Genomic DNA, 24,631 nt, shown 5'->3' with positions numbered 1-24,631 from the left:
AGAGAATGTTGATTTTCTGCTAACGTCCTCCTGCCGTCCACAATACAAACAGGACGATAATACCAGTCTCAGTGTGTAATACCAGTCTCAGTGTGTAATACCAGTCTCAGTATGTAATACCAGTCTCAGTGTGTAATACCAGTCTCAGTGTGTAATACCAGTCTCAGTGTGTAATACCAGTCTCAGTATGTAATACCAGTCTCAGTATGTAATACCAGTCTCAGTATGTAATACCAGTCTCAGTGTGTAATACCAGTCTCGGTGTGTAATACCAGTCTCAGTATGTAATACCAGTCTCGGTGTGTAATACCAGTCTCAGTGTGTAATACCAGTCTCAGTGTAATACCAGTCTCAGTGTGTAATACCAGTCTCAGTGTGTAATACCAGTCTCAGTGTGTAATACCAGTCTCAGTGTAATACCAGTCTCAGTATAATACCAGTCTCAGTATAATACCAGTCTCAGTATGTAATACCAGTCTCAGTGTGTAATACCAGTCTCAGTGTGTAATACCAGTCTCAGTGTGGAATACCAGTCTCAGTGTGTAATACCAGTCTCAGTGTAATACCAGTCTCAGTGTAATACCAGTCTCAGTATAATACCAGTCTCAGTATAATACCAGTCTCAGTATGTAATACCAGTCTCAGTGTGTAATACCAGTCTCAGTGTAATACCAGTATCAGTGTAATACCAGTCTCAGTATAATACCAGTCTCAGTATGTAATACCAGTCTCAGTGTGTAATACCAGTCTCAGTGTGTATACCAGTTCAGTGTATAATACCAGTATCAGTAATGTAATACCAGTCTCAGTGTGTAATACAAGTCTCAGTGTATAATACCAGTCACAGTGTGTAATACCAGTCTCAGTGTGTAATACCAGTCTCAGTGTTGTAATACCAGTCCTCAGTGTGTAATACCAGTCTCAGTAATGTAATACCAGTCTCAGTATAATACCAGTCTCAGTGTGTAATACCAGTCTCAGTGTGTAATACCAGTGTCAGTATAATACCAGTCTCAGTGTGTAATACCAGTCTCAGTATAATACCAGTCTCAGTATAATACCAGTCTCAGTGTGTTTTATACCAGTCCTCAGTATGTAATACCAGTCTCAGTGTGTAATACCAGTCTCAGTGTGTAATACCAGTCTCAGTGTGTAATACCAGTCTCAGTGTGTAATACCAGTCTCAGTGTGTAATACCAGTCTCAGTATAATACCAGTCTCAGTGTGTAATACCAGTCTCAGTGTGTAATACCAGTCTCAGTGTGTAATACCAGTCTCAGTGTGTAATACCAGTCTCAGTGTGTAATACCAGTCTCAGTGTGTAATACCAGTCTCAGTATAATACCAGTCTCAGTATAATACCAGTCTCAGTATAATACCAGTCTCAGTATAATACCAGTCTCAGTATAATACCAGTCTCAGTGTGTAATACCAGTCTCAGTGTGTAATACCAGTCTCAGTGTGTAATACCAGTCTCAGTGTGTAATACCAGTCTCTGTGTGTAATACCAGTCTCAGTGTGTAATACCAGTCTCAGTATAATACCAGTCTCAGTGTGTAATACCAGTCTCAGTGTGTAATACCAGCCTCAGTGTGTAATACCAGTCTCAGTATAATACCAGTCTCAGTGTGTAATACCAGTCTCAGTATAATACCAGTCTCAGTATAATACCAGTCTCAGTGTGTAATACCAGTCTCAGTGTGTAATACCATGTCTCAGTGTGTATACCAGTCTTAGTATAATACCAGTCTCAGTGTGTAATACCAGTCTCAGTATAATACCAGTCTCAGTGTGTAATACCAGTCTCAGTATAATACCAGTCTCAGTATAATACCAGTCTCAGTATGTAATACCAGTCTCAGTGTGTAATACCAGTCTCAGTGTGTTAGTCTAATACCAGTCTCAGTGTGTAATACCAGTCTCAGTGTGTAATACCAGTCTCAGTGTGTAATACCAGTCTCAGTATAATACCAGTCTCAGTATAATACCAGTCTCAGTGTGTAATACCAGTCTCAGTGTGTAATACCAGTCTCAGTGTGTAATACCAGCCTCAGTGTGTAATACCACTCTCAGTATAATACCAGTCTCAGTGTGTAATACCAGTCTCAGTATAATACCAGTCTCAGTATAATACAAGTCTCAGTATGTAATACCAGTCTCAGTGTGTAATACCAGTCTCAGTGTGTAATACCAGTCTCAGTGTGTAATACCAGTCTCAGTATAATACCAGTCTCAGTGTGTAATATCAGTCTCAGTATAATACCAGTCTCAGTGTGTAATACCAGTCTCAGTGTGTAATACCAGTCTCAGTGTGTAATACCAGTCTCTGTATAGCACCAGTCAACCTCTAGTCACCCCCAGCTTCAGAATGAGAATATCTCTCATTCAATGGATCCATATTCTCTCTCTCTCTCTCTCTGTCTCTCTCTCTGTTCTCTCTCTCTCTGTTTCTCTGTTCTCTCTCTGTTCTCTCTCTCTGTTCTCTCTCTGTTCTCTCTCTCTGTTCTCTCTCTCTGTTTCTCTCTCTGTTTCTCTCTCTCTGTCTCTCTGTTCTCTCTCTCTGTTTCTATCTGTTATCTGTTCTCTCTCTCTCTCTCTCTCTCTCTCTCTCTGTCGCTCTCTCTCTGTTCTCTGTTCTCTCTCTGTTCTCTCTCTCTCTGTTCTCTCTCTCTGTTCTCTCTCTCTGTTCTCTGTCTCTCTCTCTCTCTCTCTCTCTCTCTCTCTCTGTCTCTCTCTTCTCTCTCTGTCTCTCTCTCTCCTCTCTCTGTTCTCTCTCTCTCTCTTCTCTCTCTCTCTGTTCTCTCTCTCTCTCTCTCTCTCTCTCTGTCGCTCTCTCTCTGTTCTCTGTTCTCTCTCTGTTCTCTGTTCTCTCTCTCTGTTCTCTCTCTCTGTTCTCTCTCTCTGTTCTCTGTTCTCTTTCTCTCTCTCTCTCTCTCTCTGTTTCTCTTCTCTGTTCTCTGTTCTCTCTCTCTCTCTCTCTCTCTGTCTCTCTCTCTCTCTCTGTTCTCTCTCTCTCTCTCTCTCTCTCTCTCTCTCTCTCTCTCTCTCTCTTCTCTCTCTCTCTCTCTCTCTCTCTCTCTCTCTCTCTCTCTCTCTCTCCCTCTCTCTCTCTCTCTCTCTCTCTCTCTCTCTCTCTTCTCTCTCTCTCTCTCTCTCTCTCTCTCTCTGTTCTCTCTCTCTCTCTCTTCTCTCTCTCTGTTTCTCTCTCTCTGTTCTCTCTCTCTCTCTCTCTCTTCTCTCTCTCTCTCTCTCTCTCTCTCTCTCTGTCTCTCTCTCTCTCCCTCTTTCTATGCTCTTTCTTTCCCTCTTTCTATATTCTCTCTCTCCTCGGTCCCTTTGATAGGTGCTATTTTGTCTCTTGCTGTCACACAGCCAGTAAAACAGCACCAGCTCCTTTGTTGTGCAGGGGAACCGGGGAGCGGCAGTGTGTGCTCCTCTTACCCCTTCAGAGAACCATGTCACTGACCACAAATAAACTGCATTACAGTTCAAATCAGCTTCTATTGCTTCTGTCATCTGACTGCTGCTGGTGCCTGACCTGCTGCTGTTGTTTGACCTGCTGTTGTCTGGCCTGCTGCTGTTGTCTGACCTGCTGCTGTTGCCTGACCTGCTGCTGTTGTCTGGCCTGCTTCTGTTGTCTGACCTGCTGCTTTTGTCTGACCTGCTGCTTTTTCCTGACTGCTGCTGTTGTCTGACCTGCTGTTGTTGTTTGACCTGCTGCTGTTGTCCGACCTGCTGCTGTTGTCTGACCTGCTGCTGCTGTTTGGCCCGCTGCTTTCGCCTGACCTGCTGCTTTCGCCTGACCTGCTGCTGTTGTCTGACCTGCTGCTGTTGTCTGACCTGCTGCTGTTGTTTGACCTGCTTCTGTCGCCTGGCCCGCTTCTGTCGCCTGGCCCGCTTCTGTCGCCTGGCCCGCTTCTGTCGCCTGGCCCGCTTCTGTCGCCTGGCCCGCTTCTGTCTCCCGGCCCGCTACTGTCTCCCGGCCCGCTACTGTTGCCCGGCCCGCTACTGTTGCCCGGCCCGCTTCTGTCTCCTGGCCCGCTTCTGTCATCTGGCCGCTGCTGTCGCCCGCCCCGCATGTGTCGCCCGCCCGCCCCGCTTCTGTCTCCTGGCCCGCCGCTGTCGCCTGGCCTGCTTCTGTTGTCTGGCCTGCTTATGTTGTCTGACCTGCTGCTGCTGTTTGGCCCGCTGCTGTCGCCCGGCCCGCTTCTGTCGCCCGGCCCGCTTCTGTCGCCCGGCCGCTTCTGTCGCCGGCCCGCTACTGTTGCCCGGCCCGCTTCTGTCTCCTGGCCCGCTTCTGACCTGCTGCTGTTGTCCGACCTGCTGCTGTTGTCTGACCTGCTGCTGCTGTTTGGCCCGCTGCTTTCGCCTGACCTGCTGCTTTCGCCTGACCTGCTGCTGTTGTCTGACCTGCTGCTGTTGTCTGACCTGCTGCTGTTGTTTGACCTGCTTCTGTCGCCTGGCCCGCTTCTGTCGCCTGGCCCGCTTCTGTCGCCTGGCCCGCTTCTGTCGCCTGGCCCGCTTCTGTCGCCTGGCCCGCTTCTGTCTCCCGGCCCGCTACTGTTGCCCGGCCCGCTACTGTTGCCCGGCCCGCTTCTGTCTCCTGGCCCGCTTCTGTCATCTGGCCCGCTGCTGTCGCCCGCCCCGCATGTGTCGCCCGCCCGCCCCGCTTCTGTCTCCTGGCCCGCCGCTGTCGCCTGGCCTGCTTCTGTTGTCTGGCCTGCTTATGTTGTCTGACCTGCTGCTGCTGTTTGGCCCGCTGCTGTCGCCCGGCCCGCTTCTGTCGCCCGGCCCGCTTCTGTCGCCCGGCCCGCTACTGTTGCCCGGCCCGCTTCTGTCTCCTGGCCCGCTTCTGTCGTCTGGCCCGCTGCTGTCGGCCCGCCCCGCATCTGTCGCCCGCCCGCCCCGCTTCTGTCTCCTGGCCCGCCGCTGTCGCCTGGCCCGCCTCTGTCGCCTGGCCCGCTTCTGTTGCCCGGCCCGCTTCTGTCGTCCGGCCCGCTTCTGTCTCCCGGGCCCGCTGCTGTCGCCTGGCCCGCTGCTGTCACCTGGCCCGCTTCTGTCGCCTGACCCGCTTCTGTCGCCTGACCCGCTTCTGTCGTCTGGCCTGCTTCTGTCGCCTGGCCCTCTGCTGTCGCCCGCACCCCTTCTGTCGCCCGGCCCGCTTCTGTCTCCTGGCCCGCTGCTGTCGCCTGGCCCCCTGCTGTCGTCTGGCCCGCTGCTGTCGCCTGGCCCGCCGCTGTTGCCCGGCCCGCTTCTGTCGCCCGGCCTGCTTCTGTCGCCTGGCCCGCTTCTGTCGCCCGGCCCGCTTCTGTCGTCCGGCCCGCTTCTGTCGTCCGGCCCGCTTCTGTCTCCCGGCCCGCTGCTGTCGCCTGGCCCGCTGCTGTCACCTGACCCGCTTCTGTCGTCTGGCCTGCTTCTGTCGCCTGGCCCTCTGCTGTCGCCCGCACCCCTTCTGTCGCCCGGCCCGCTTCTGTCTCCTGGCCCCGCTGCTGTCGCCTGGCCCCCTGCTGTCTCCTGGCCCGCTGCTGTCGCCTGGCCCCCTGCTGTCGTCTGGCCCGCTGCTGTCGCCTGGCGCCCTGCTGTCGCCTGGCCCGCCGCTGTCGCCCGGCCCGCTTCTGTCTCCCGGCCCGCTGCTGTCGCCTGGCCGCTGCTGGTCACCTGGCCCGCTTCTGTCGCCTGACCCGCTTCTGTCGTCTGGCCTGCTTCTGTCGCCTGGCCCTCTGCTGTCGCCCGCACCCCTTCTGTCGCCCGGCCCGCTTCTGTCTCCTGGCCCGCTGCTGTCGCCTGGCCCCCTGCTGTCTCCTGGCCCGCTGCTGTCGCCTGGCCCCCTGCTGTCGTCTGGCCCGCTGCTGTCGCCTGGCGCCCTGCTGTCGCCTGGCCCGCCGCTGTCGCCCGGCCCGCTTCTGTCGCCCGGCCTGCTTCTGTCGCCTGGCCCGCTTCTGTCGCCCGCACACCTGCTTTCGCCTGGCCCGTTGCTGTCTCCTGGCCCGTTGCTGTCTCCTGGCCCACTTCTGTCTCCTGGCCCGCTTCTGTCGTCTGGCCCGCTGCTGTCGCCCGGCTCGCTTCTGTCTCCTGTCCCGCTGCTGTCTCCTGGCCCGCTGCTGTCTCCTGGTCTGCCACCACAGAAAATACCACTGTATTTATTTTTGAAGGAGAGAGAGAAATAGACGGGTGGGGGGGAGAAGGAGTGAGAGAGAGAGAGAGGAGGAGAAAGAGAAAGCCAGGGAGAGAAAGGATGAGGGAGAGAGGTGGTGGTGGGGGAGAGGGAAGGAGTGTGAGAGCCAGGGAGGGAGAGAGGTGGTGGGGGGAGAGAGAGAGGTGGGAGAGAGGTGGTGGTGGGAAGGAGTGAGAGAGAGTTAATCCCAGAGTGTTATCTATCTGGTGGTGTCTGGATGTGAAACCCCTCGGCAGAGTGTGTTTTCTCCTTGCCCCCTCATATACACACACACACACACACACACACACAAACGCACACACACACAGAAACATACATGCATGCCCATACAGAAACATACAATTAAACACACACACACACACACACACACGTGCACATTTTGTTTCCTCAGCAGCTGCCTCATGAAGGACACTATGCTTACAGACAGGAGAATAGTACTCTCTCACTCTGGTCCATCTCTCCCTTTCTCTCTCTGTCATCCTCTCTCTGTCAATGTCTCTCTCTCACTTTCTCTCTTTGTCCGTGTCCATCTCTCACTTTCTCTCTCTGTCCGTGTCCATCTCTCACTTTCTCTCTCTGTCATCCTCTCTCTGGTCCATCTCTCCCTTTCTCTCTGTCATCCTCTCTCTGTCCGTGTCTCTCTGTCATCCTCTCTCTGTCCGTGTCCATCTCTCCCTTTCTCTCTCTGTCATCCTCTCTCTGGTCCATCTCTCCCTTTCTCTCTGTCATCCTCTCTCTGTCATCCTCTCTCTGTCAGTGTCCATCTCTCCCTTTCTCTCTCTGTCATCCTCTCTCTGGTCCATCTCTCCCTTTCTCTCTGTCATCCTCTCTCTGTCCGTGTCTCTCTGTCATCCTCTCCCTGTCCGTGTCCATCTCTCCCTTTCTCTCTCTATCCTCTCTCTGTCCGTGTCTCTCTCTGTCCATGTCTCTCTCTGTCCATGTCTCCCTCTGTCATCCTCTCTCTATCCATGTCTCTCTCTCACTTTCTCTCTCTGTCCGTGTCCATCTCTCCCTTTCTTTCTCTCTCTGTCCATGTCTCTCTGTCACCCTCTCTCTGTCCGTGTCTCTCTCTCTGGTCCATCTCTCCCTTACTCTCTCTGTCCGTGTCTCTCTCTCACTTCCTCTCTCTGTCCGTGTCCATCTCTCTCAATTTTCTCTGTTTCTCTTTCTCTCACCACTTCCTAACACACTATAGACAGGTCATGATATTCCCTGTTTAATGACACTATAGACAGGTCATTATATTCCCTGTTTAATAACACTATAGACAGGTCATGATATTCCCTGTTTAATAACCCTATAGATAGATGGTGATATTCCCTGTTTAATAACACTATAGACAGGTCATGATATTCCCTGTTTAATAACCCTATAGATAGATGGTGATATTCCCTGTTTAATAACTCTATAGACAGGTCATGATATTCCCTGTTTAATAACACTATAGACAGGTCATGATATTCCCTGTTTAATAACACTATAGACAGGTCATGATATTCCCTGTTTAATAACACTATAGACAGGTCATGATATTCCCTGTTTAATAACACTATAGACAGGTCATGATATTCCCTGTTTAATGACCCTATAGACAGGTCATGATATTCCCTGTTTAATAACACTATAGACAGGTCATGATATTCCCTGTTTAATAACCCTATAGACAGGTCATGATATTCCCTGTTTAATGACACTATAGACAGGTCATGATATTCCCTGTGATATTCCCTGTTTAATAACCCTATAGACAGGTCATGATATTCCCTGTTTAATGACACTATAGACAGGTCATGATATTCCCTGTACATCCTGAGACTTGATGTGTTACATGGTTTTACAGTAGGTGTGAGATCGTCCTTTCTCCCCTGTGAGATGGTTGTCTGCTATGAGAGCGAGAGAGCGATGTTGGCCTTTACAAAATGGCTGTATGTTGTGGTTTCTCTTGGTTAGATTTGTCAGAAATAAAATCTGACTGTCTGTCTTTCTCTGTGTCTGTCTGTCTGTCTCTCTGTGTCTGTCTGTCTGTCTGTCTGTCTGTCTGTCTGTCTGTCTGTCTGTCTGTGTGTGTCTCAGTGACGAGGACATGCAGAGCCTGGCCAGCCTGATGAGTATGAAGCAGGCTGATATCGGCAACCTGGATGACTTTGAGGAGGAGGACGAGGAGAATGAGGAGAACAGGGCCAACCAGGAGGAGAAGGCTGCTAAGATCACAGGTGAGAGGTTACACACACACACCTCTATTTGTTGAGGCCAGAAGAAGCTGCTGAGATCACAGGTGAGAGGTTACACACACACACCTCTATTTGTTAAGGAGACCAGAAGAAGCTGCTGAGATCACAGACGAAATGCAGCAAATCTCCCCCTCCATTGTAAAAGGTCGTCTGACCTCAGTGAGACTTCCTGCTTCCATAAGAGTATTTTTAAAGATTGTTTTGTCATCAGAAGACCACATGGGCATGTAGTAACACCCATGAAGAACACTGATTCAACAACTGAGGGCTTCTAAGCATCATGTAGATTCATCCAGTCATGGTGTTGTTGTGGCCACATGGTAGTGTTGTAGCCACATGGTGTTCTTGTGGCCACATGGTGGTGTTGTAGCCACATGGTGGTGTTGTAGCCACATGGTGGTGTTGTGGCCACATGGTGTTGTTGTGGCCACATGGTGGTGTTGTAGCCACATGGTGTTCTTGTGGACACATGGTGGTGTTGTAGCCACATGGTGGTGTTGTAGCCACATGGTGGTGTTGTGGCCACATGGTGGTGTTGTGGCCACATGGTGGTGTTGTGGCCACATGGTGTTCTTGTGGACACATGGTGGTGTTGTAGCCACATGGTGGTGTTGTAGCCACATGGTGGTGTTGTAGCCACATGGTGGTGTTGTGGCCACATGGTGTTGTTGTGGCCACATGGTGGTGTTGTGGCCACATGGTGGTGTTGTGGCCACATGGTGGTGTTGTGGCCACATGGTGGTGTTGTGGCCACATGATGGTGTTGTGGCCACATGGTGGTGTTGTGGCCACATGGTGGTGTTGTAGCCACATGGTGGTGTTTGTGTGTTTGGGTGTATGTTGTGGCCACATGGTGGTGTTGTGGCCACATGGTGGTGTTGTGGCCACATGGTGGTGTTGTAGCCACATGTTGGTGTTGTAGCCACATGGTGTTCTTGTGGACACATGGTGGTGTTGTGGCCACATGGTGGTGTTGTAGCCACATGTTGGTGTTGTGGCCACATGGTGGTGTTGTGGCCACATGGTGGTGTTGTAGCCACATGTTGGTGTTGTGGCCACATGTTGGTGTTGTGGCCACATGGTGGTGTTGTGGCCACATGGTGGTGTTGTAGCCACATGTTGGTGTTGTGGCCACATGGTGGTGTTGTAGCCACATGTTGGTGTTGTGGCCACATGTTGGTGTTGTGTCCACATGTTGGTGTTGTGGCCACATGGTGGTGTTGTGGCCACATGGTGGTGTTGTGGCCACATGGTGGTGTTGTAGCCACATGTTGGTGTTGTGGCCACATGGTGGTGTTGTAGCCACATGGTGTTGTTGTGGCCACATGGTGGTGTTGTGGCCACATGGTGGTGTTGTAGCCACATGTTGGTGTTGTGGCCACATGGTGTTCTTGTGGACACATGGTGGTGTTGTAGCCACATGGTGGTGTTGTAGCCACATGGTGTTCTTGTGGCCACATGGTGGTGTTGTAGCCACATGGTGGTGTTGTAGCCACATGGTGTTGTTGTGGCCACATGGTGTTGTTGTGGCCACATGGTGGTGTTGTAGCCACATGGTGTTCTTGTGGACACATGGTGGTGTTGTAGCCACATGGTGGTGTTGTAGCCACATGGTGGTGTTGTGGCCACATGGTGTTGTTGTGGCCACATGGTGGTGTTGTGGCCACATGGTGGTGTTGTAGCCACATGGTGGTGTTGTGGCCACATGGTGGTGTTGTGGCCACATGGTGGTGTTGTAGCCACATGGTGGTGTTGTGGCCACATGGTGGTGTTGTGGCCACATGGTGGTGTTGTAGCCACATGTTGGTGTTGTAGCCACATGGTGTTCTTGTGGACACATGGTGGTGTTGTGGCCACATGGTGGTGTTGTAGCCACATGTTGGTGTTGTAGCCACATGGTGTTCTTGTGGACACATGGTGGTGTTGTGGCCACATGGTGGTGTTGTAGCCACATGTTGGTGTTGTGGCCACATGGTGGTGTTGTAGCCACATGTTGGTGTTGTGGCCACATGGTGGTGTTGTGGCCACATGGTGGTGTTGTGGCCACATGGTGGTGTTGTGGCCACATGGTGGTGTTGTGGCCACATGGTGGTGTTGTAGCCACATGGTGGTGTTGTAGCCACATGGTGTTGTTGTGGCCACATGGTGGTGTTGTGGCCACATGGTGGTGTTGTAGCCACATGTTGGTGTTGTGGCCACATGGTGGTGTTGTAGCCACATGGTGTTGTTGTGGCCACATGGTGGTGTTGTGGCCACATGGTGGTGTTGTAGCCACATGTTGGTGTTGTGGCCACATGGTGGTGTTGTGGCCACATGGTGGTGTTGTGGCCACATGGTGGTGTTGTGGCCACATGGTGGTGTTGTAGCCACATGGTGGTGTTGTAGCCACATGGTGTTGTTGTAGCCACATGGTGTTGTTGTAGCCACATGGTGGTGTTGTAGCCACATGGTGGTGTTGTAGCCACATGGTGTTGTCCGTTGTTGTTCGCCATGACCAGACGGCCACAGCTTAACAGTCTGCTTTGACTGAGGCATAAACGGAAATACCCAACACTCTTCCTGATCTTTTTGGGTGACACCTTGTTCCTTTTCTGGTTGGCTTTTTTTTTTACTGATGCTTGTGGGTCAGCATGTGTATATGTGGGTGTATGGGATGTCTGCGTGCCTGTGGGTGTATGGGATGTCTGCGTGTCTGTGGGTGTATGGGATGTCAGCATGCCTGTGGGTGTATGGGATGTCTGCGTGCCTGTGGGTGTATGGGATGTATGCGTGTCTGTGGGTGTATGGGATGTCAGCGTGTCTGTGGGTGTATGGATGTCTGCGTGTCTGTGGGTGTATGGGATGTGTTTGTGTTTATGGGTGTATGGGATGTCTGCATGTCTGTGGGTGTATGGGATGTCTGCGTGTCTGTGGGTGTATGGGATGTCAGCGTGTCTGCGGGTGTATGGGATGTCTGCATGTCTGTGGGTGTATGGGATGTCTGCATGTCTGTGGGTGTATGGGATGTCAGCATGCCTGTGGGTGTATGGGATGTCAGCATGTCTGTGGGTGTATGGGATGTCTGCATGTTTGTGGGTGTATGGGATGTCAGCATGTCTGTGGGTGTATGGGATGTGTTTGTGTGTCTGGGTGTATGGGATATGTTTATGTTTATGGGTGTATGGGATGTGTTTGTGTTTATGGGTGTATGGGATGTGTTTGTGTTTATGGGTGTATGGGATGTGTTTATGTTTATGGGTGTATGGGATGCGTTTATGTTTATGGGTGTATGGGATGTGTTTGTGTTTATGGGTGTATGGGATGTGTTTGTGTTTATGGGTGTATGGGATGTGTTTGTGTTTATGGGTGTATGGGATGTGTTTGTGTTTATGGGTGTATGGGATGTGTTTGGGTGTATGGGATGTGTTTATGTTTATGGGTGTATGGGATGTGTTTGTGTGTTTGGGTGTATGGGATGAGTTTATGGGTGTGGGTGTATGGGATGTGTTTATGTTTATGGGTGTATGGGATGTGTTTGTGTTTATGGGTGTATGGGATGTGTTTGTGTTTATGGGTGTATGGGATGTGTTTGTGTTTATGGGTGTATGGGATGTGTTTGTGTTTATGGGTGTATGGGATGTGTTTGTGTTTATGGGTGTATGGGATGTGTTTATGTTTATGGGTGTATGGGATGTGTTTGTGTGTTTGGGTGTATGGGATGAGTTTATGGGTGTGGGTGTATGGGATGTGTTTGTGTGTCTGGGTGTATGGGATGTGTTTGTGTGTCTGGGTGTATGGGATGTGTTCGTGTTTATGGGTGTATGGGATGTGTTCGTGTTTATGGGTGTATGGGATGTGTTTGTGTGTTTGGGTGTATGGGATGAGTTTATGGGTGTGGGTGTATGGGATGTGTTCGTGTTTATGGGTGTATGGGATGTGTTCGTGTTTATGGGTGTATGGGATGTGTTTATGGGTGTGGGTGTATGGGATGTGTTCGTGTGTCTGGGTGTATGGGATGTGTTCGTGTTTATGGGTGTATGGGATGTGTTTGTGTTTATGGGTGTATGGGATGTGTTCGTGTTTATGGGTGTATGGGATGTGTTCGTGTTTATGGGTGTATGGGATGTGTTCGTGTTTATGGGTGTTGCAGTTATTTCCAGGAGTTTTTATTTTTTCATCACACGTTCTCTTCTGTGCTGGCTCCCTCTCTCTCTCTCCATCCATCCCTCCATCTCTCTCTCTCTCTCTCTCTCTCTCTCTCTCTCTCTCTCTCTCTCTCTCTCTCTCTCTCTCTCTCTCTCTCCCTCCATCTCTCTCTCTCTCTCTCTCTCTCTCTCTCCCTCCATCTCTCTCTCTCTCTCTCTCTCCCTCCATCTCTCTCTCTCTCTCTCTCTCTCTCTCCCTCCATCTCTCTCTCTTTCTCTCTCTCCCTCCATCTCTCTCTCTCTCTCTCTCTCTCTCTCTCTCCCTCCATCTCTCTCTCTCTCTCTCTCTCTCTCTCTCTCTCTCCCTCCATCTCTCTCTCTCTCTCTCTCTCTCTCTCTCTCTCTCTCTCTCTCTCTCCCTCCCTCCCTCTCTCTCTCTCTCTCTCTCTCTCTCCCTCTCTCCATCCATCCCTCTCTCCCTCCCTCCCTCTCTCTCCCTCTCTCTCTCCCCTCCCTCTCTCTCTCTCTAACTCTCTCTCCCTCCAACCCTCCATCTATCCGTTTATACTCCAGATCACACTGTGACTAATGAATGGGAGCTGCTGTGTTCAGCTTTGCTTGCTCTGACTTCACAAAGCGTAGGCTCTTTACATTAAACTGTGTTTCTCCTCTTCCTCTTCCTCTCCGCTCAACGTACATAAATATACATTGGGTGCCTATAGCTGCGCACCACTGGTCATATGCATACGGGCGTAAGTCTTTGTCATAGTGGCGGTTGTCATTCCCTTAGTCCAGCGTTTCCCAAACTCGGTCCTGGAAAAAACTAAAACACCCATAAACATAAACACATTGCATACACACATCCCATACACCCATACACACATCCCATACACCCATAAACACATCCCATACACACATCCCATACACCCATACACACATCCCATACACCCATACACACATCCCATACACCCATAAACACATCCCATACACCCATAAACATAAACACATCCCATAAACACATCCCATACACCCATAAACATAAACACATCCCATACACCCATAAACACATCCCATACACCCATAAACATAAACACGTCCCATACACCCATAAACATAAACACATCCCATACACCCATAAACACATCCCATACACCCATAAACATAAACACATCCCATACACCCATAAACATAAACACATCCCATACGCCCATAAACACATCCCATACACCCATAAACACACACATCCCATACACCCATAAACACATCCCATACACCCATAAACATAAACACATCCCATACACCCATAAACATAAACACATCCCATACACCCATAAACACATCCCATACACCCATAAACATAAACACATCCCATACACCCATAAACATAAACACATCCCATACACCCATAAACATAAACACAGCTGATTCAAATAATCAACTAATCATTATTAGAATCAGCTGTGTCATGTTAAGGGCCAAAACGTGCACTCCTTGGGGTCCCGAGGACTGGGTTTGGGAAACACTGCCTTAGTCCCTAGGTTGTACATAACAAAGGTTAAGACAAGAGGATTCTAGTATCCCACAACTCTTTGCAAAAATTGTGAATAATTCTAAACAATGGGTCCAGCGATGCTAGTTAGCATCAGCGCTAGTCCCATTAATATGAGAAAAAAATTCAAAAGCTTTCTGGTGGAATAATTTTTATTCTAACCTGGGTATCTTCAACCTAGATCAGTCCCAGGATGCTAGCTAGCCTAGCTAGTAATTTGTAGTGGCAAATACGGTAGCATAGCGCTAGCATGACTAACTAAAGATGCTAGTTAGCCTAGCTAGTCATTTGTAGCGGCAGATGCGGTAGCATAGTGCTAGCATGACTAACTAAAGATGCTAGTTAGCCTAGCTAGTAATTTGTAGTGGCAAATACTGTAGCATAGCGCTAGCATGACTAACTAAAGATGCTAGTTAGCCTAGCTAGTAATTTGTAGCGGCAGATGCGGTAGTATAGTGCTAGCATTACTAACTAAAGATGCTAGTTAGCCTAGCTAATAATTTGTAGCGGCAGATGCGGTAGTATAGTGCTAGCATGACTAACTATAGATGCTAGTTGGTAGCTGCAGTTGTCAGCGAATATACACTTTGGACAGGGCAGCATTTTGGTTTTGAGATCAAATTATTCATATGATTGGACAGTACAGAATGTAATCTTTTTCTATAAGGTTATTTTCATATACACTACCGGTCAAAAGTTTTATAACACCTACTCATTCAAGGGTTTTTCTTTATTTTTTACAATTTTCTACATTGTAGAATAATAGTCAAGACATCAAAACTATGAAATAACACATATTGAATCATGTAGTAACCATTCTCTCAACCAGCTTCACCTGGAATGCTATTGGCTACTTTTCACCAGTAGTGTATATATTTTATTTTATTTAAATGTAACCTTTATTTAACTAGGTAAGTCAGCTAAGAATAAATTATTGTATATCTGGTTTAGAAATGAAAGCACTATATATCTAGTCCCCCCTGCAGATACCGCTACTGTCTATGAATGTAAGTGTGCTTTTAGACTTTACATATGTACTGAATTAAAATAGAAACGCAACAAATTGTTCGGCCCATGTTTCATGAGTTGAAATAACTGATCCCAGAAATGTTCCATACGCACAAAAAGCTTATTTCTCTTTATTTTGTGCACAAATTTGTTTGCAATCCTGTTAGTGAGCGTTTCTCATTTGCCAAGATAATTAATCCGCTTGACGTGTGGCATATCAAGAAGTTGATTAAACAGCATTATCATTGCATAGGTGCACCTTGTGCTGGGGGCAATAAAAGGCCACAATGTCTCAAGTTTTGCTGGAGCGTACAGTTGGCATGCCAACTGTAGGAATGTCCACCAGAGCTGTTACCAGAGAATTGAATGTTCATTTTTCTACCATAAGCCGCCTCCAAAGTTGTTTCAGAGAATTTGGCAGTATGTCCAACCGGCCTTACGACCACAGACCACGTTTAACCACGCCAGCCCAGGACCTCCACATCCGGCTTCTTCACCTCAGCGGGATCGTCTGAGATCAGCCAGCCGGACAGCTGATGAAACTGAGGAGTGTTTCTCCCTGTAATAAATCCCTTTTTGTGGGGGAAAACCTCATTCTGATTGGCTGCGGCCCCCTGCCCAGTCATGTGAAATCCATAGATTTAGGGCCTATTGAATTCATATCAGTTGACTGATTCCCTTATGTGACCTTTAACTCAGTGAAACTGTGGAAGTTGTTGCTTGTTGTGTTTTATATTTGTGTTCAGTATACGTGTGTATTAGCTGTGCCAGCGAGGCAACGTTAACAGGGTTCTATTAGTGTCTACGCATTCTCTTATTCTTAACATGTACAGTATGTGCTAACAATGACTTGGTGAATATATATGTGCTCTCTTAACCTTCTACATATGGCTAGGTATATTCCATATCAAACACACACACACACACACACACACGAGTCTGTGAATATATGTGCTCTCTTGCCTTCCACATATATGTTCTCTCTAACACACACACACACACACACACACACACGCACACACACACACACACACACACACACACACACACACACAGGACTCTGAATATATGTTGTCTCTAAGCCCCTGCGTTGCTACCAAAGCTAACACAACAATGTTCTGTCATATAGAGGTAACTGCCAAAATAATGGAAACACTATAAGGGATACAAAGTATATTGAAAACGGGTGCTTCCACACAGGTGTGGTTCCTGAGTTAATTAATCAATTAACATCCCATTATGTATAAAAATGCTGAGCAGGTCATTATTTTGTCTATCTTGGCTATGTCCCCATAGGATGACAACGCCCCCATCCACAGGACACGAGTGGTCACTGAATGGTTTGAAGAGCATGAAAACGTTGTTGACTAAATGCCATGGCCGTCTAAGTCACCAGATCTCAACCCAAATTGAACACTCGTAGGAGATTCTGGGGCGCCGCCTGAGACGCTGTTTTCCCACACCATTTGGCAAAACACCACATGATGTAATGCCTCGTGGAATAATGGTGTTGCCATTCCTCTATAGTTCCAGATGGTTGTAGAGTCTAATGCCAAGGCACGTTGAGGCTGTTCTGGCTCCTGGTGGCCCAACGCCCCTAAGACACTATGTTGGTGTTTCCTTTATTTTGACAGTTACTTGTATATGTGCTCTCTTAGGTAGCACATTAATGTAAATGCTAACACACATATAACCTCTCTGAATATATGTGAATATATGTACTCTCTTAGGCTTCAACATATATGATATTCTACTACCTAACACACATATAACCTCTCTGAATATATGTGTGTATTGTATGTTTTCTCTCTGCTCACTGCTCTCCTCCCTTCCTGCTCTCTGGCCTGGTTGTTTTCAGAGATGGTAAACCAGCTCAATGCTCTCAGCTGCTTAGCCGGAGACCCTGAGGACTACTTCCTAAAGCTGGCTAGTAAAAGGCCAAGCAGCGCTCAGTCTCCCTCCCAAGGTCTTTCTGTTTTCAACTTTCAACCTTTTCTCTTTTTCTTTCTCACTCGTTCTCACTGTCTCGTTCTGTTGTTCTGTCCCGTTTTGTCTTGTTCTTTCTAACTCTTGTTTCTCCCTCTCCTGCCCTAGCTCTCTCTCTCTACTGCCCTAGCTCTCTCTCTACTGCCCTAGCTCTCTCTCTCTACTGCCCTAGCTCTCTCTCTCTCCACTGCCCTAGCTCTCTCTCTCTACTGCCCTAGCTCTCTCTCTCTCTCTCTCTACTGCCCTATCTCTCTCTCTCTCTACTGCCCTAGCTCTCTCTCTCCACTGCCCTAGCTCTCTCTCGCTCTACTGCCCTAGCTCTCTCTCTCTCTACTGCCCTAGCTCTCTCTCTCCACTGCCCTAGCTCTCTCTCTCCTGCCCTAGCTCCCTCTCTCTCTCTACTGCCCTAGCTCGCTCTCCACTGCCCTAGCTCTCTCTCTCCACTGCCCTAGCTCTCTCTCTCCACTGCCCTAGCTCTCTCTCTCCACTGCCCTAGCTCTCTCTCTCTCTACTGCCCTAGCTCTCTCTCTCTACTGCCCTAGCTCTCTCTCTCTACTGCCCTAGCTCTCTCTCTACTGCCCTTAGCTCTCTCTCGTCTCTACTGCCCTTGCTCTCTCTCTCTCTACTGCCCTAGCTCTCTCTCTCTACTGCCCTAGCTCTCTCTCTACTGCCCTAGCTCTCTCTCTCTACTGCCCTAGCTCTCTCTCTCTCTACTGCCCTAGCTCTCTCTCTCTCTACTGCCCTAGCTCTCTCTCTCTCTACTGCCCTAGCTCTCTCTCTCTCTCTACTGCCCTAGCTCTCTCTCTACTGCCCTAGCTCTCTCTCTACTGCCCTAGCTCTCTCTCTACTGCCCTAGCTCTCTCTCTCTCTACTGCCCTAGCTCTCTCTCTCTCTACTGCCCTAGCTCTCTCTCTCTCTACTGCCCTAGCTCTCTCTCTCTCTCTACTGCCCTAGCTCTCTCTCTCTACTGCCCTAGCTCTCTCTCTACTGCCCTAGCTCTCTCTCTCTACTGCCCTAGCTCTCTCTCTCTACTGCCCTAGCTCTCTCTACTGCCCTAGCTCTCTCTCTACTGCCCTAGCTCTCTCTCTCTCTACTGCCCTAGCTCTCTCTCTCTCTACTGCCCTATCTCTCTCTCTCTCTCTCTACTGCCCTAGCTCTCTCTCTCTGCTGCCCTAGCTCTCTCTCTACTGCCCTAGCTCTCTCTCTCGCTCTCTACTGCCCTAGCTCTCTCTCTCTACTGCCCTAGCTCTCTCTCCACTGCCCTAGCTCTCTCTTCTGCCCTAGCTCTCTCTTCTGCCCTAGCTCTCTATTCTGCCCTAGCTCTCTCTCTCCTGCCCTAGCTCTCTCTCTCCTGCCCTAGCTCTCTCTCTCTCTACTGCCCTAGCTCTCTCTCTTCTGCCCTAGCTCTCTCTCTCTCTCCTGCCCTAGCTCTCTCTCGCTCTACTGCCCTAGCTCTCTCTCTCCTGCCCTAGCTCTCTCTCACTCTACTGCCCTAGCTCTCTCTTCTGCCCTAGCTCTCTCTCTCTCTCCTGCCCTAGCTCTCTCTCTCTCTCTCTCTCTCCCCTGCCCTAGCTCTCTCCACATGCCCTAGCTCTCTCTCTCTCTCTCTCTCTCTCTCTCTCTCTCACTCTACTGCCCTAGCTCTCTCTCACTCTACTGCCCTAGCTCTCTCTCTCCTGCCCTAGCTCTCTCTCTCTCTCCTGCCCTAGCTCTCTCTCTCTCTCCCCTGCCCTAGCTCTCTCCACATGCCCTAGCTCTCTCTCTCTCTCTCTCTCTCTCCCTCTATGTACCATTGGTAATGTAGTCGTGTTGCCTGGTGTTCTCGTGTTGCACTTCAGATTACGTTTAGTACATTGGTTGGTTTTCATTGGCTGGTTTTCATTGGTTGTTTTTCATTGGCTGGTTTTCTGTCCTTTTTCAGTTTGCCCTCTTGGTGTCCGAGCCCCCGAACCCTGAACCTCCCCCTTTTGTCTGCAATTTGTAGTGAACCAATGATCAGTCATATTCCTCGTTTATGGTGTTGCTTTGTCACCATAGAGAAAACAACACACACACAATACTGCTGCTGCCACTTGTGACAATGATGGCCTAATATGGCCCAGAATGCAGCAGGAGAAATACCACACCTTATCAGCTGCTACCACTTCACTACGTATTCACACACACTCTCCCACACTATCTCTCACACACACACACACACACACACACACATACACACACACACACCACACTCGCTCATCATCTCACTCACTCTGGCAATAGACTTTCTCACGCTCGCATACCACATTCAGAAGCACACACAGTTAGCATTTTGTTTCTCACACACTGTTGAGACACGGACACACACAAACACACACACAACCTAGACAGGCTTTGTTGTCTTGATGAGGAAGAAGATGAATCTCTTGTAGCAACTCCCAGCCTGCACTAGTGGTTCTCATGGCAACCCAGTTCCATCAATCTCTGCTGAATTCCCCACTGGACTGTAGTGAAGCTGGACAGAGATGGACAGGCATTAACCAGTCACCTTTTACCAGAAGGAAGGAATACTTCTGGAAACCAAATGAACTCGCGTGGTTCACTCCAAAGTGCAGATTGTTTTTGTCCTCTTTCATTTCTGTATGTTTGTCTTCATTTTGACTCTTTCATCGGGGGTTTTTTTGGTTGTGAGGATGTTTCATCTCGTTTTCTTCCGCTAGTTTGAACTATTTTCCTTCCTTTTTTTGTTTGTTTTTGTTTTGTTAAATTTGTTCTTTCGTTCCTGCATTGTTTTGGTTCCCATGGCGACAGAGCTGATCAGTAAGCTGAACTTCCTGGAGGAGGATCAGGACACGCCCCTTGCCCTCTGCTCCAATCCCTTCGAAGATCCGGCTGATGATGTTGATGACCCCTCCCATCTGGAACACACCAATCACTTCAACCCGTTCGGTGATGATGATGATGATGGTAGGCTTGACCTTTGACCTCTATCTACCTGTTCTGTCTCTCTCTCTCTCTCTCTGTACTGTATGTCTACCTGTCTATAAGGGACTAGGGGTTTTAGCAGTTTGATTTACACTGCATGGCCAAAAGCATGTGGACACTTGCTCGTTGAACATCTCATTCCAAAATCATAGGCATTAATATGGAGTTGGTCCACCCTTTGCTGCTATAACAGCCTCCACTCTTCTGGGAAGGCTTTCTGCAGGGACTTACTTCCAATCAGCCACGAGCATTAGTGATGTTGGGCGATTAGGTCTGGCTCGCAGTCAGCGTTCCAATTCATCCCTAAAGGTGTTTGATGGGTTTGAGGTCAGGGCTCTGTGTAGGCCAGTCAAGTTTTTCCACACCCATCTCGACAAACCATTTCTGCATGGACCTCACTTTGTGCACAGGGGCATTGTCATGTTGAAACAGGGAATGTCCTTCCCCAAACTGTTGCCACAATGTTGGAAGCACAGAATGGTCTAGAATGTCATTGTATGATGTGAGGTTAAGATTTCCCTTCTCTGGAACAAAAGGGTCCGTGAAAAACAGTCCCATACCATTATTCCTCCTCCACCAAACTTTACAGTTGGCACTATGCATTAGGACAGGGGTGTCCACATAATGTAGGTGTACATTATTCCTCCTCCACCAAACGTTACAGTTGGCACTATGCATTGGGACAGGGGTGTCCACATAATGTAGGTGTACATTATTCCTCCTCCACCAAACGTTACAGTTGGCACTATGCATTGGGACAGGGGTGTCCACATAATGTAGGTGTACATTATTCCTCCTCCACCAAACGTTACAGTTGGCACTATGCATTGGGATAGGGGTGTCCACATAATGTAGGTGTACATTATTCCTCCTCCACCAAACGTTACAGTTGGCACTATGCATTGGGACAGGGGTGTCCACATAATGTAGGTGTACATTATTCCTCCTCCACCAAACGTTACAGTTGGCACTATGCATTGGGACAGGGGTGTCCACATAATGTAGGTGTACATTATTCCTCCTCCACCAAACGTTACAGTTGGCACTATGCATTGGGACAGGGATGTCCACATAATGTAGGTGTACATTATTCCTCCTCCACCAAACGTTACAGTTGGCACTATGCATTGGGACAGGGGTGTCCACATAATGTAGGTGTACATTATTCCTCCTCCACCAAACGTTACAGTTGGCACTATGCATTGGGACAGGGGTGTCCACATAATGTAGGTGTACATTATTCCTCCTCCACCAAACGTTACAGTTGGCACTATGCATTGGGACAGGGGTGTCCACATAATGTAGGTGTACATTATTCCTCCTCCACCAAACGTTACAGTTGGCACTATGCATTGGGACAGGGGTGTCCACATAATGTAGGTGTACATTATTCCTCCTCCACCAAACGTTACAGTTGGCACTATGCATTGGGACAGGGGTGTCCACATAATGTAGGTGTACATTATTCCTCCTCCACCAAACGTTACAGTTGGCACTATGCATTGGGACAGGGGTGTCCACATAATGTAGGTGTACATTATTCCTCCTCCACCAAACGTTACAGTTGGCACTATGCATTGGGACAGGGGTGTCCACATAATGTAGGTGTACATTATTCCTCCTCCACCAAACGTTACAGTTGGCACTATGCATTGGGACAGGGGTGTCCACATAATGTAGGTGTACATTATTCCTCCTCCACCAAACGTTACAGTTGGCACTATGCATTGGGACAGGGGTGTCCACATAATGTAGGTGTACATTATTCCTCCTCCACCAAACGTTACAGTTGGCACTATGCATTAGGACAGGGGTGTCCACATAATGTAGGTGTACATTATTCCTCCTCCACCAAACGTTACAGTTGGCACTATGCATTGGGACAGGGGTGTCCACATAATGTAGGTGTACATTATTCCTCCTCCACCAAACGTTACAGTTGGCACTATGCATTAGGACAGGGGTGTCCACATAATGTAGGTGTACATTATTCCTCCTCCACCAAACGTTACAGTTGGCACTATGCATTGGGACAGGGGTGTCCACATAATGTAGGTGTACATTATTCCTCCTCCACCAAACGTTACAGTTGGCACTATGCATTAGGACAGGGGTGTCCACATAATGTAGGTGTACATTATTCCTCCTCCACCAAACGTTACAGTTGGCACTATGCATTAGGACAGGGGTGTCCACATAATGTAGGTGTACATTATTCCTCCTCCACCAAACGTTACAGTTGGCACTATGCATTAGGACAGGGGTGTCCACATAATGTAGGTGTACATTATTCCTCCTCCACCAAACGTTACAGTTGGCACTATGCATTGGGACAGGGGTGTCCACATAATGTAGGTGTACATTATTCCTCCTCCACCAAACGTTACAGTTGGCACTATGCATTAGGACAGGGGTGTCCACATAATGTAGGTGTACATTATTCCTCCTCCACCAAACGTTACAGTTGGCACTATGCATTAGGACAGGGGTGTCCACATAATGTAGGTGTACATTATTCCTCCTCCACCAAACGTTACAGTTGGCACTATGCATTAGGACAGGGGTGTCCACATAATGTAGGTGTACATTATTCCTCCTCCACCAAACGTTACAGTTGGCACTATGCATTGGGACAGGGAGTCCACATAATGTAGGTGTACATTATTCCTCCTCCACCAAACGTTACAGTTGGCACTATGCATTGGGACAGGGGTGTCCACATAATGTAGGTGTACATTATTCCTCCTCCACCAAACGTTACAGTTGGCACTATGCATTGGGACAGGGGTGTCCACATAATGTAGGTGTACATTATTCCTCCTCCACCAAACGTTACAGTTGGCACTATGCATTAGGACAGGGGTGTCCACATAATGTAGGTGTACATTATTCCTCCTCCACCAAACGTTACAGTTGGCACTATGCATTGGGACAGGGGTGTCCACATAATGTAGGTGTACATTATTATGGGGTCGACATCAAATACTGATTTATTTTCCTTTTTGAGTTTTCTATTTATATTTTCTATTGTGTTTTCAATCCAAGTTTATTGACATAGTTGTTGAAAGATTTATTTTATTGTTCTGAGGTTGTTTATAAAGTGCCTGGCAAACTAAATGTTACCCTTTTGTTGCTGTCGAGATGTCAAGAAATGTCACGTAGCATTGTGAATCCTGTGTGTTTATGTATTCTGTCAGTAAAGCAGAATACTGACAGACAGACAGACAGCTAAGATAATATTGACCCATCTCTCTCTTGCCCTTTCTCTCTGTCACAGGACCCCCCTCCCTGCCCCCCTCCCTCACCCTCCGACAGGACCCAGAGGCCTACTATGTCCAGGAACCCTCCAACCCCTTCGACGAGGACGAAGTCAACACACACTCGCACACAGAGTACAACCCGTTTGACGAGCCCGACCAGGACCCAGACCTAGTCCCCGACCCCGACCCCCAGGGGCCCCAGGTCCAGCAGCCGGAGGCTCCCAAACCCAGGGGGAAGAAGGGGGTCAGGCCGGTGGATATGAGCAAGTACCTGTATGCTGACACCAACCCACCACCAGAGGACCAACTGGATGAGTGAGTTACAGGGGGGATGTGGAGGGGGGGGGGGGTTAAAGAGAGGAGATTTGGGGATGATTACGGGTTTCAGTCATAAAGTGAATTTGTTCTCTAGTGTGTGTCAGGGTTTCTGTTAGGAAAATGGGAAGATTTTAATTTAACGGCCATTTGAGAAATGCACTGGACCCATATATATGTATTGGGTCACTCTCATTGGCTCACTCTCATTGGGTCACTCTCATTGGGTCACTCATTGGGTCACTCATTGGGTCACTCTCATTGGGTCACTCTCATTGGGTCACTCTCATTGGGTCACTCTCATTGGGTCACTCTCATTGGGCCACTCTCATTGGGTCACTCTCATTGGGTCACTCTCATTGGGTCACTCTCATTGGGGCGCCTCTCATTGGGTCACTCTTATTGAGTCACTCTCATTGGGTCACTCTCATTGGGTCACTCTCATTGGGTCACTCTCATCGGGTCACTCTCATTGGGGCGCCTCCCATTGGGGCGCCTCCCATTGGGCCACTCTCATTGGGCCACTCTCATTGGGCCACTCTCATTGGGCCACTCTCATTGGGCCACTCTCATTGGGCCACTCTCATTGGGTCACTCTCATTGGGTCACTCTCATTGGGTCACTCTCATTGGGTCACTCTCATTGGGTCACTCTCATTGAGCGCATAAGCCATGAGGCCGTTCACTCACAGTGTTCGGAACAACAGCCAATCACATTTAGATTACGGTAATTCATCTGAACAGAGAATTCAACTCATGTAATGAAGCAGCCAATCAAACGTAGTTTTCAAACATTTGCCAAAATGCAATTGGTGGGAAAACAACATTCTAAACAGAGCACCTTCAAAACGACCAGGAAGCTTGAATGAGCCACAGAGGAATGGAGGATCATGAGCTTCTTTTAATTAAAATAGCTGTGGAGGGTTTCAGATAGAGGTCGACCAATTATGATTTTTCAACACCGATACTGATACCGATTATTGGAGGACCAATAATATAATCGGACGATTATATTAAAAA

General features: G+C 48.6%; 1 protein-coding gene across 1 annotated transcript in view; it reads left to right on the top strand.

Moving 5' to 3' along the window:
* LOC116364189 (EH domain-binding protein 1-like) overlaps positions 1 to 24,631 on the top strand; it is a 37,475-nt gene that overhangs the window by 623 nt on the left and 12,221 nt on the right. Inside the window, exons 2-5 of the mRNA XM_031817411.1 lie at positions 8,249 to 8,388; positions 16,946 to 17,053; positions 19,864 to 20,019; positions 23,315 to 23,612. Coding sequence (XP_031673271.1) covers positions 8,249 to 8,388; positions 16,946 to 17,053; positions 19,864 to 20,019; positions 23,315 to 23,612 — 702 coding nt within the window. The remainder of the gene's footprint in view (positions 1 to 8,248; positions 8,389 to 16,945; positions 17,054 to 19,863; positions 20,020 to 23,314; positions 23,613 to 24,631) is intronic.

Source organism: Oncorhynchus kisutch, unplaced genomic scaffold (genome assembly GCF_002021735.2).
Source record: "Oncorhynchus kisutch isolate 150728-3 unplaced genomic scaffold, Okis_V2 scaffold1018, whole genome shotgun sequence".
In the NCBI taxonomy this organism is placed as follows: domain Eukaryota; kingdom Metazoa; phylum Chordata; class Actinopteri; order Salmoniformes; family Salmonidae; genus Oncorhynchus; species Oncorhynchus kisutch.
This window is presented reverse-complemented; position numbering and strand designations above follow the sequence as displayed.